Here is a 12976-nt window from a genome sequence, read left to right as displayed (position 1 = left end):
CATGCTGATGAAGTGCAGATTGGCGGTCTTAAAATACCCTAATTTTATAGAGTAATTCTCAGGTGCAAGTTTATTCACGATGTTTTCCGTCAGCGTAAAAACAGCAATAGTTCACAAAGAATACTCACATAACTTTAGAAAATTCAGAGGTACCATTGGGTTTTGAACCTGCGGACATTAGTCTCGGCAGTCCGTTCTACAACCAACTAGGCTATCGCCGCTGAAAGGATCTATATATAAGTATAAAAAATAGCGAAACTCCGCGTGTTTTTAAAGAGAAGAGTAATAAAACAAGCCAGCAACCTTTAAAATTCTTTTCTGTTGGGAAGTACACATCTCCGAAACTACTTCAAACAGTTTTCATGAAGTTTTCCCAAATGGTCAGTATTACATAGAGATTTAGTCTCAACTTACTAAAGTGACATCATTATGTCGAGTCCTTCCGGTCGCTGTCACTTCCGCCTACTTTACGTCCCGATAGCTTAGGCTAGGATAGACTTGGGCATGTCTGTGTCTAATAATTATATAGTCTTTATAAGTAATAAATATATTATCATAATACTCAATGTTGTTATTAAGACCAATATACAACCAGAATACAGTCAGAGTATAATTCGGAGCAATAAATAAATAAATATGTGTTTATCAATTATCATTTGCTTTAAAGATGAAAGAAAAAATCGTGAGGAAAATTATACACCAGGGAATTGTTAAGAAAAATAATCTAAAAGTATTTGAAGTCTGGATCGGTATGTACTTGGTTTATTATTATTATAACCGTGGTGGACTAAGGCCTAAACCCTCTCAGTAGTAGTGGAGGCTCATGTCCAGCAGTGGACAATATACAAGGACATTTTGACATTTCGTTAATAAATGAAACTATATAACTTTTCTTCTCGAAAACAACACATTACTATAATTTATTGTAACTATAGAAGTAAAATAATAAACTTTAAGTTTCGAATAAAATAATTGAAAATAATCGAAAACATCATATTTTCAGTCAGAAATATACTTACATACACCATATTTCTAGTAAACTACAACATGATCAACAAATCAGAAAACCAAAACCGTAATTTTTGGCAGATATATTTGTTATTTACGAACGATTTTTGGCACAATGTTAGCAGAGGTAAAGACGATTATGTGATATCATTCAGTAATGCAATGTAAAAAGCTGATACGTGTTTAATAGATGAATAAATACGAAAGCAACCACGACATACCAAACGCCCCAACTACTTCCCCAAACGTATCGGTGGAATGCTTTGTGGTGTTTTATTGAAAAATTTTTCATAATGCGCGAGATCAAAGGCCCAGTTTATGAAATTATGGGCTTTGATGTGAACTCCGCAATAACTATGCCGCGAATTAAATTGATGAGAGGAATCGTTCGCAGGTTTTGTACATTATCTATACATACAATAAAACAACAGAACCTGGTGATATAATATCTAAATCAGAAGAGTTTGTTTGATCGCGCTATTCTCTGTGATGATTTTTTTCACTAATAGGAAGCTACATTACTATTGAGTGATTTTTTATACTAGGAAAATATTTGTCCAGGAAAAACTTTTTCATGCGGGTGGGCTGCAGGCAAAAGCTAGTAGGTACTTAATAAAAAAGGCATGAGTAATAGAAGACAACTCAGTTATTTTTAGAATGATTCTCTGTCTGTTTCTTTCTTAGCGTATGTATTGAAATCTACTGAACTGATTTTGTATTTTCATGTATTTTTTACGGTTGAATACAAGTTCTTTTTTTTTTCATTAAAGGCGTGTATCGGTAAAAAAAGATATCGTCATGTTAAAATATTTCCAATTTAATTTAAAACATGATTGAATTCTTCTACACGGGCGGAGCGGTGGGCAGAAAACCATAACTTAATATTAATACTCTTATTGTCAATTATAGTACTCAAATTTGATTTAGGACGTTTGGAGTTCGTTTTCCAAGTCAAACAATCTGTGTAGGTTTCTCTAATGAAATTTGAAAGTAGCTTTCTAGACTGTTCCATTTACAGATGTAATTAGTGGACATTTTCAGAGTTAAAACCTAATGTCTGTGTGAAGAAGTTCTTTACCGCGTAGTTATCTTTAAGCCGTATAATATTTAAACTGTTCAGATTTAACACATCTAAAAAGAAATGCCCTGTATTGTATACTGTCACACTGCTGGGCTTCCTCTACTACTGAGAGGGATTAGGCCTTAGTCCACCACGCTGGCCTAGTGCGGGTTGGCAGACTTCACATACTCTGTAGATTCTTAAAGAATTTCTCAGGTACCTATGCAAGTTTTCTCGCTGTGTTTTCCTCCATTATTAAAGTAAGCAATAAAAGAATAGTAAATAAATGAATTGAGTATAATATAAATTAAGTATTGATTTGTTGGAAAATGTGATAGATAAGGTGTCAGTTTCTTCTGCAATTCAAATTAAATTGTGTTCAAAATGTTTATGAAGTGCTGATATATACGATAAGCTATAAAAGGTCTAGTAAATATTAAATATCCTTTAATCGGCACCATAACATCTAAACAAAAGGCTGCATAAATATACAAAAAAATACATACACATAAACTGATCTACTTGTAGATCCTAATGGACCTTGTGTTACATATACCATCTACATTAACTGAGTATTTGAGTGCTTACGTACCTACCTAAGTGGTAACCTCATAAGAACTTAAATTTATTGCAAATTATGTTTACCATCCAACCTTTGGCCAATAAATATTTTTTCTTTCTTTCACATATCCAATCCGAAATACAAACCCCATCTAATACTGAAACGTAACCAACAAACCTCTACACCGAAAAAGTTAATTGCCAAAATGCGTCAAAGCACAAAAGATAATAAATCAAAAGGGATAAATATTACAAGTATGACAATATGGTTACCAGACGAGGGTCGCGCCACCTGCAGCCCGTCTCAATAGGGTTATGTTTATTTTATGGTGAACCACCCTATGTAGGGTGCCGTGGGGCATTAGCGAATTGTTGACTTTTTAATTATGACGCCAATAAAATTATATTGCAAAATTAACAAATAAGTTGTTGCAGTAACTTTCAATTAATCACTCGATGATTAGTTTAGCAATTTAGTTGAAGAAACAAGTATCAGTTTTAAATTATATAAAAAAAAAAACATTGAAAAATATGTTTCATTTTCAAACCAGAGTTACTGTTTCAGTTCCCGCACTTAACAAGGCAGTCGCTTTGACATTAAATGTTATTTAAATTGACAGGTACCCCCCACCCCTAAACTCCCTCCAGAAAAGTGCAAAAGATGCAACGTTATCAACGAACAAACGATGTAAAAGAGACGCGCCGCCCCATGTTAGATACTATTGTTATAAATTTCTGTCTCTTGACGCTGGGGTCGGATTTAGACGTAGCAGGAAAAATATCATTTTTTTTTAAACGTGCACGGCATAGTGGCCCCACTGCTTCTGGTGGTAAGTAGAATGTCGACTGACGAGAGATGATAACCCGTCGACAGTCGACACAATTATGCCGGCCAGTTGGAACCGGATATACATACGCTGATCCGGGTACGCGACACACTTACGTGGGCCACTATGGCGGGTTTTTACATTTTGTGTACGATGTATGCTATCCGAGCGGAAATAAAATGTATCCTGCCACTAGCAAAATAAAAAAAATATTACGTTTCAAAATAAATGCCCAACTGGTTTAGATTTTATTTATTAGTAGGTGTTGTTCGCGGCCTTATACGAAAACCTTTCTTGCTACTTAATTCAATAAAATACCATACGACACCAGCACAATCTAATCACATAATGTGCTGCTTAGCAGTAGATGTATACCAACGGATTTAAACATGGAAGAAAGACATAAAATCTACCATAGCATTTTTATCATCTCTAAATTCGCTCCTGTGAATAAAGAATGCCCGGTATTTAAATTAATCCGAGCGAAGGGTGAGGTGGCGCCCCTCTCTCTACCGCCCCATGCACTCTGCACCCTCCACTTGTTACAAACTTTGCCGATTTAATGCCGTTTTATAAATATTACCTGTGTTCTTATTGTTTTTCTGAAAGTGGTAAGGTTGGTACAGTCCCTGTTATTGGTGTTATAATTGGATTGCAATGAGAAGAATTTGGAAATTCTGGGTATGGCGGAAGGTTTGAGATATCCCACAGCTGGGGAGCAAAATATTTATCATGATAAATAGCAATAATAACGACATAAAATCAATGATGACGTTGAAAGTGAAGAAAAAATCTGGATAAAGAAGCCGTGCGGAATACCATAATCCGGACGCGCAATGCTGGATGACAGGCAACAGTGGCGAATGGTGACATTTTCCGAAAGAGAAACCGACAAAACATATAGGTAGTAATATGCAAAAATACGGTCTGCAAATGTTCTGATGATAAATTAGATTCTACATAAATTTTACACAAAAGAAGCCGTCGGGAATCAGGTTATAGCGACTCTTCGTCACTGACAAGTAACCTTACATAAAACGATTAAACTTTTAAGCTATTATTTTCCTCTTAATTAAAATGTACGCCAATTATAGAATTATCGGATTCACTCGAACTTGTGATCTCATCGAATGCTGTCTGTATAAATAACAAATTAATTTATATCGATTAGCATCGTTAGGAACTTTGTTACTTGGAACCGTGACTTTGCTCACCAGAAACGATACGTTTCCAGTATTTGAATAATAGACTAATGTTTATTCTAGATAATCCAGTAATTCTCAAGCGTTTGGATGTGTTTGTTTAGGTGATAGTTGTTACGCGCGGCTCCGCTCGTATGAATAATTCCCTAAATCATCATAACTTCCCGTAGCGTTATCTGTGACTTTAACAAAAAAAATTGCCTACAGGACCAAATTACTGGGATAAAGTTATCTATATTCTAATCTAGGATATAATCTATCCGCGTGCTAAATTTCATCCAAATCTGTTCAGTAGTCCCTTTGTTTACTTCAAACAATTTCACACACTTTCACATTTCTAATTTTTGTAATATAAGACAATATTAGCTTTTGTTCGCAACTCTGCTCGCGTGGGTCTTTATCGAAATCAAATCTAAGTTATGTGTTATTCTTGAGGGTCAATTCTCTCGCATTCGAATAAGAAAAAAATTGGTTTCGAACTTGTTTTCGAATGAAATTAGGGTTGGACTATTCTAAAAATCTCGGAACATTTCTAGACCGTTGAATGGTCAAAATATTTTCACTGCTGGAGACCCTTCGAAATGAAAATTCAAATGAACCGTATCAAACAACTAAATAATCATAGCACGTGCTATTTTTAAACATTCAGTATAGCTGAAAGAGGATGATTCCTCCAGTACAGAATTCCCTTTTTCAATTCCCCTTCCAAATATTTCGTACAAGACATGCTTCTGTTGGACTTATGTAGTTTGTATAAGAACTGTTCTCATTTTGTTGATCAAAATAGACACAGTGGGACCAAAATAAACTTGGATTACTTAAAATCCGTTTATCTGATCTGATACTGGTGATTTCTTGAAATACATTATACATAATTATTACATATACATTATACATTAATATCATCATCATCATCAGCAGCATAAAGTCCACTGCTGAATATAGGCCTGCTCACTTTTTAAAATATATAGTTTATAAAAAAATATCTCATGCTACCAAAATTAGCTATAGCTACGTAGAACGGAACGCCTCGCGCGTTGTTAATATTTCGCTAATACAATAAGGATTCGACTTTTATTTCCACTGTTAAAAAAATTACTTCAACATCATAATTTTACAACAGAGTATTCTTAGATTTTTCGAGGCAAATAAGAATTGCCCCATGGTAGACCAGCGCCTTATTACTTCCAAATCCTTCAACAACTTACACATGACTGACTTAGAAACGTCCATCTCCATAGTCCGTAAATATAAAAACTTTACCGTTAATGATAATTTTTATTTTATGTGCAATGCAAAGGATAAGCCTAACAAAATATTTACATGTTACTTTCTTATCACTTTAAAGAATAGTTATTTGCAAGTAAAATTCCCACATTGCAATATAAGGTAGGAAAATACTAATACATATAACTGCTGCATACGGATTTACTTATAGCGGTGACAGCCTAGTTGGGACTGGAACGAATAGCTGAGACAAAAGTCCCCAATTTCTAAACCCAAGGTACGCTAACCTTTCTAAAGCCACTTGAATATTTCTTGTGGGTTATCGCTTGCTTAAACGGCGAAGGAAAATATCACGAGAAAACTAGCATCTAACAAATTATTCATTACAATTTCAAAGGATTTCAAGTCTGTCAATCCGCATCAGGCCAGCGTGGTGGACTAAGACCTAAATCCTCACAGTATATTTTTATTATTTGCTTTTCGGTCTTTTTATTTTTTAGTGTTTTTTATCTGGACGTGAGTAGACAATCAGAAACATGTGATAAGTCATTTTAGTAAATGTTTCTCATTTGACAATATTCATCTGATACAATCCTTACTCACGGTGAAATATACAAAATATTATACCCAGTGTAATAATTGGCTATTAACAATAGAGATATATCAAATGTTACACAATGTAGGGCGGCGTACTTGAACCGTGACGTTAACACATTATGGAGTGAAGATGCGAGAGAGATGGCTAGCGAGTTAACTACCATTATTGATCATAATCATATTTAAAATAGGGATTTCTGTTTCATATTCAAACCAATATTGATGCTGTTTTTTTTCAAAATATTATTCATTATTTTTATCTGCCTTAGTGGTATATATAATTATGTCGTGTTCCAAATTCAACCTCTGTATATGTGAGTACAAATAGGCCGTCATATTTGTGTTGACTGTCGAGGGATAATGATCTCGGCAATCGACTCTATCTCGACCCTACTTCACTTAGAATCTGAGAATAAAAATACATAGAAAAAAACATAAATACAAACATACTTCGTATATAAATATCAAATACAATGGACGGTCATTGAAGATAAACACGCGCGTCCAGTGTTTATACGAGGTGCTCTCGGGTTGTACCCTTGTAACATTCTCGCTAATTTGAGCTCGTGCAGTATTATCGAAGATGTTTGTGCAATACATACTGTGTGTGTGTTTTGGTGAGTGTAATTTATGTTTTTAACAATGCGGTAGATTCCTTGACTAAAGGTAGGTTCGATTTACTAACAATTTGCTATAATTATTTAATAACCATAGTGCAAGTTAACTTTAAACAGAAATGGGGAAGCATTGGTATATTTTAAACAAAAAAAATTAAATTCATTCGAATAAGTCTGATGTCCGCCTGATGGTAAGCGATACGACTGCCTATAAACAGTAGAAACATCCTACACCTTGAAATTACAAAGCGTTGTTAGGTATTCCGCTGCACTCGTCATCCTGAGACATGGGATGTTAAGTCTCATTATGTCCAGTAGTTATGGCTACAATGTCCTTCAAACCGGAACACAACATCACCTACACACTGCTGCTTGGCGGCAGAAATAGGCATTGCGGTGGTACCTTCATTCAGACAAATGAGAGACCTATCACTAGTAAAATTATATTCCAGCTACGACGGTCTTCGCTGGCAGGAGAGGCGGGAGAGGTGGGAAAGGCGAGACAGATAGGCTGGATCATTTTGTAAGCGGGGGCTTCAAGGAAGAGATGCGGATGTCTCCGTGGCACGCAGGGATATATACGAAGAGCACCACGCCATACATGCAAATCTGTGGCGGCACACTTATCGCAAAAAATGTGGTTGTGTCAGGTCAGTAGAGAAGGCGGTCAAGACGTCGTTCTAACTTAAAAAAAAAAACTACTCAAATACAAATCGTATCGTATTTTTAGTAGTAAAAGGTGAGGGTGTAGCTGTATCAGCCGTATCAGTGATACGGGGCCCCCGAGCTTTGGGGCTCCTCTTGGCCCATACTTACATTAAACTAAGCAGGCGCCCAAAGTTTGCACTGCCCTAAAGAGCTCCAACATATATAGGGCCCCACTATGGCAAGGTGAAAAGATGTAAAGAAACCTCATTCAAATTAAAATAAATCTCTTCCCAGTTTTTTTTGTAAATAACGGTTTTTTATTTCATTAATTATAATTGATACGTAAACAGATATTTATTTAGGATTCCTTGGGTCGGAACTCTATGTTATATTTTTTTGTGTTATCGAATTAAGTCTTTGTTTGTATTACTATTAAAATAATATTTGGGTGTCTGATTTTATCTTTAAAAATAGCTGACCCAGAACGACATCTACTTATCTTTATTTATACTCGTATGTATATCTGTTTTTTCCCTGGTCCTGGCAAACAGTTCCTGTGTGTTTTTTGTCTATTATGAAGCTACAAACACAACAATCAATGGTTTACCAGTAAAATCTTCAAATTTCTCTTCCAGCTGCTCACTGCTTCTCTGAAAGTAGGCAGAAACCATCCGTAGCCAACTACGCAGTGGCCGTCGGCAAAATATACAGACCCTGGAACGATGCCCACGACACCGGAGCTCAGAAATCAGACGTGAGTTTTTGTGTGTCCTTGCTTTTACTCGAGGTCACTGTTGGAGTGAGTCCTTTTTATTAGTTACTAAGTATCATTAATAGAGGGAGAGCGAGTGGGAAATGACAGTTTTTTTTTCAAGTACTTTACGGATAATACAATTTTAAGTTTTTTTGAATGTGCTATACTTTGTGACTTGGTCCGATTCTGCAATTCCTCAAAAGAGGCTAAACTGTTTCTGAGTATGGTAGGCTACGTTTTACCCTGAGAGCTGATAAAGTAAAGTTTTTATTCTAATCACGGTATAGTGGCCCCACTGCATCTGATGGTAAGTTGTGGGGGTCCTATAGAATGTTGATTGACGAGAGATGATTATCCCTCGACAGTCGACACAATTATGCAGGCATGTTGGATCCGGATATACAAAAGCTGATCCCGGAACGTGACACACTTGAACTACTACGGCGGGTTTTAACACCTTGTTTACGATGGTCGCTATCCGAGCGGATATAAGATATATCCAACCGCCACCTAAAGTTAGGGTTTTTCCCAATTGATGCCCTTGAGATTAATCGCGAATATAAAAACGTAATTTCCAATTCCGCAACGTTTACAGATAGCAGTTGACCTCATGTCTTAGATCATAAGTCAGAGGAAAGAGAGAATAGTTTTATTTTTCCTGTCTGGCGATAATCGTAGTTTAGTAAATATAGTTTTATAGTTTTGTAAATGAAACTGAGATAGAGAAACTCTTTTTAGGTTTTTAACCAATTCTAAATAAGATACTGTTATTAATTATAATATTAGGGTAAATTTAAATCACGAACGACCGTTTCGAATTACTACTACCCTTTTCAGTGGCAAACTTCAAATATCTAGTAATTCCCTTTCCCATATCAAATCCCGTACTGATCCCTTCTTCTTTTCATGTAACCATGTTGTCATTAAGCCAGTGGAATCTAGCATTTGCAGGATTCCCCCGACGTTGTCATCAGGGAAATATTTAAAAAGAACCTGCTAATGTGTGTACAGGTGAAAGAAATTATAATACCACCCCGATACCAAGGCAACGTTGCCAACTTCCAAGATGACATCGCCCTTGTCATAGTAGAGAAGGAGTTCCACAACAGCGAGTTTGTGAAGCCGGCCTGCGTCAGCTTCGACGAGCGTTTGGATGAAGAGCAGCTGTGGGATGGGAACACTGGAAAGGTCAGCGTCTTGATTGATAATTTTTATATATTTGGAAACGGGCTCTACTGCTTTTGGTAAATGGAGGGGCTTAGATAGACTAATCTTTTACCAATCCATACAATTTTATTTTATTTATTACACAGTTTATAATCGGGCAATAATGGAACAAAAGATAAAATTTTCTCGACGTAATTAACAATGGTAACTTCAATGGGATATACCATTAGTAAAAAAACAAAATATTAGAAAAATATTGTATATTATTTGATCGCGGAAAGCGACGCATTTATGTGACGCCTCTGGTGGGTTTTATACCTTGTAAACAAACGCTATCCAGACGGATACAAATATAACACCAGCTAATAAATCATAGTGGAGTGATGCTAAAATCTAGAAATCTTAAAACGTTGACTGCCTGGTGGCGCAGTTGTATTATGGTACAGCACTGCTGAGGTCTCCTGTTCGATCCGCGGGTCAGCCAAAGTGATAATGGGTTTTCCTACTTAATATTAGCTCGAAGTACCTAATTGGTGCCCGATATGCCGATAGACCGATGTTCGAGTATTGTAAAGTTTTTCAAGATTTTAAACATGTAGTATAATTTACTTATGCAATTTCAACATGACCCTGTAATTAACTGAAGAAGAGGTTAAATCTCTTAATGTTCAGTAATTTAGCTGATTACCATGACCTTCAAACTGTACACAACAGTTTACGCAATAATGGTAACATCTACCAAGCAGATTTTCAAAGCTTTATAACTTAACTATTATTGCGTGGAGTTTTTAAATTCTTTTTCGAAAGATGTTGTATAAAATACATTTTTGATAAATTTATTTAAAAGGGTCGTCACCAACCCTATTATAAAGATATATAGATATATAAATTAAAATACATCAAAATTTCAATAGGGTAGATGATTGAAAGCTTGCATGAGCCTGGGATCAAGTTCTACATTTAATTAAATCGGAACCCAAAAACCAGTTGCCAGACTTCAAGACACTGTGAGCTCATTCTGCGTAGATCGGACCACCAACAGCAAAAAAATTAAAATTTTTGTATAATTGTAAAATGTAGGTAGATATTGTAACTTTGACTTTACGGATGAACAACACCTCAGTCCCCCCCGTGACCATGAAGGCTGCAAAGTCTTCGAAACGTCGGGAGAAAATAATAATATAAAAAACCGCGATAAAATCCGTTTAAATAGTTTTTAGTTTTTATTTCAATGTCTAACATTCGCGTAAACATAAGAAATCATTATGTAGGTAGATATTGTAACTTTGACTTTGCGGTTGATCAACACCTCAGTACGCTCCGTAGCCACGAAGGCTGCAGTCTTCGAAAATCCGAAAAATATTTTAATTTTAAAAGAGATATGTTACCACGTCCATGTAGGTGGCAGGCTGGGGTCTGACCGGGGAGGACGCGCGGCCGTCCCAAGTGCTGCGAGCCGCCATACTGCCGAGTGTCACCATCGACAAATGCATCGACGAAAGCCCAGTGGCCTTCAGAAGTTACATCACAGGAGACAAGATCTGCGCCGGATACAATAACGGTATCTATGTCATTTCTAATAAGGTCTATTACATCTCCCACTACAGTTTCTACTGCTATACAGGAATCTTCTGACTTTATGTTTCTGGCATTATTTACACAGCAGCAGTAGTTTGCTTTTCATTTTGTTTATTAATAAGTTTTCCAGTGGACTTACACTACTATTGAAATAAATTAATATTATAACGTTTTGTTAGAATTTAAGCCCAAGTTAGGAAAACTCAACATGTTGAATCTAAAAGTGTTTTAAGCACAGCAAATTAAACACGATAGTTAGACTAAAGTTTTCCGTTATAAAAGTCACGCTATATATTTTGCTGGGAGCCTATGTTCTTCCCAGGGTCTCAAACTGTCTCCATACCAAATTTCATCTTAATACGTTGGGTAGTTTTTGAGTTTAACACGTTCAGGCAGACAGATGCAACGGGGACTTTCATTTATAGTATATTTTTGTAGAACTTTTAAGAGGAACAATCCCGTCATACATCATTGTTGCATAACTTTAACCATTTACGCAGCGCACGCATCTCAAAACTAATACATTTTCCGCGTTTTGCAACATGTTTCATTACTGCCCCGCTCCTATTGGTCATAGCGTGATGATATATAGCCTATAGCACTCCACAAACAAAGGGCTATCCAACACAAAACAATTTTTCAGTTTAAACCGGTAGTTCTTGAGATTAGCCATTACTGCTCCGCTCCTATTGGGTATAGCGTGATGATATATAGCCTATAGCACTCCACAAACAAAGGGCTATCCAACACAAAAATATTTTTTCATTTTGAACCGGTAGTTTCTGAGATTAGCGCGTTCAAACAAACAAACAAACTCTTCAGCTTTATATAATAGTATAGATTTTCCTAAAGACAATGGTCTTCGGTGGAGCCGGACCATTCATCCTGTAGACGATATCTATGGTGTGACCCCATTACTTTGAATACCGTACACTAGATATACTATATCCAGAAACAATAGTGGAAAATGTCGACTAAATTTCTCAATAACCTCCAGTAATTCAGTAATTAGGACCATCATTATTATCATAGTTGGAGGCTGGTTTGTTATGAGTAGACAAAGCGCCATTGTCTAGATTCATTGTCAATCAATACCTGCAGGCACGGCGGTGTGTCGCGGCGACAGCGGCGGAGGTCTCATGTTCTCCTAGATAGACGGTGTCGATCGGTTCTTCCTCCGCGGCATCGTCTCCACTTCCAACACCGCAGAGGAGCACGGGTGCAACATCTACACCTGGGCCACCTTCACCCACCTGCTTCGACACGAGCACTTGGTGAAGGCCGTGGTGCCTGACGTGGAGGAGGCTTGCTCGCCGAAGAGCTCTGATGAAGGCGTTGATGATCGCATTGCTCGATTAACTGACATCCCCAGAATACAGCGCTGTGATTGCACATGTCCTCCGGGTACTTACAAGATCAGACACGGCAATTATTGTAAGAAATTGTAAACTCATGTGTAAGTACTCCAACATCATGATTGTATAGTATTGTATAGATGATCGTGTAATTTATGCTGTATTGAATAAAGTGATAAGATTTTTCTTATTGTAAGTTTAAATTTTGTATTTCTGACTTCAAAATGGAGGTTATTAATTTGACGTGAATTTCTTTTCTAGCTAGATAAATACATTAACGAATGAGTCCAAAATTGGTAACCAGTATATATTATTTTTTGTTCGACGATTTCTTAATTGTTGATTGTTTATTTAACTAAATTAGTTTAGTAATCT

The 12976-nt window shown here is 36.4% G+C and overlaps 1 protein-coding gene across 1 annotated transcript; it reads left to right on the top strand.

Annotated features, from left to right (window-relative positions):
* The first annotated feature begins 6856 nt into the window (after positions 1 to 6856).
* Positions 6857 to 12804, top strand: LOC115450173 (modular serine protease). The gene is given in 6 exon segments (XM_030178160.2): positions 6857 to 7099; positions 7552 to 7749; positions 8383 to 8501; positions 9513 to 9689; positions 11070 to 11229; positions 12348 to 12804. Coding segments are annotated over 6 exon segments (1035 nt in total). The 5' UTR covers positions 6857 to 7065; the 3' UTR covers positions 12695 to 12804.
* The last annotated feature ends 172 nt before the right edge of the window (positions 12805 to 12976 follow it).

This window comes from Manduca sexta, unplaced genomic scaffold (genome assembly GCF_014839805.1).
Source record: "Manduca sexta isolate Smith_Timp_Sample1 unplaced genomic scaffold, JHU_Msex_v1.0 HiC_scaffold_2664, whole genome shotgun sequence".
Classification (NCBI taxonomy): Eukaryota; Metazoa; Arthropoda; class Insecta; order Lepidoptera; family Sphingidae; genus Manduca; species Manduca sexta.
Note: the sequence above shows the minus strand (reverse complement) of the source record. Positions and strands in the feature narration are given on the sequence as shown.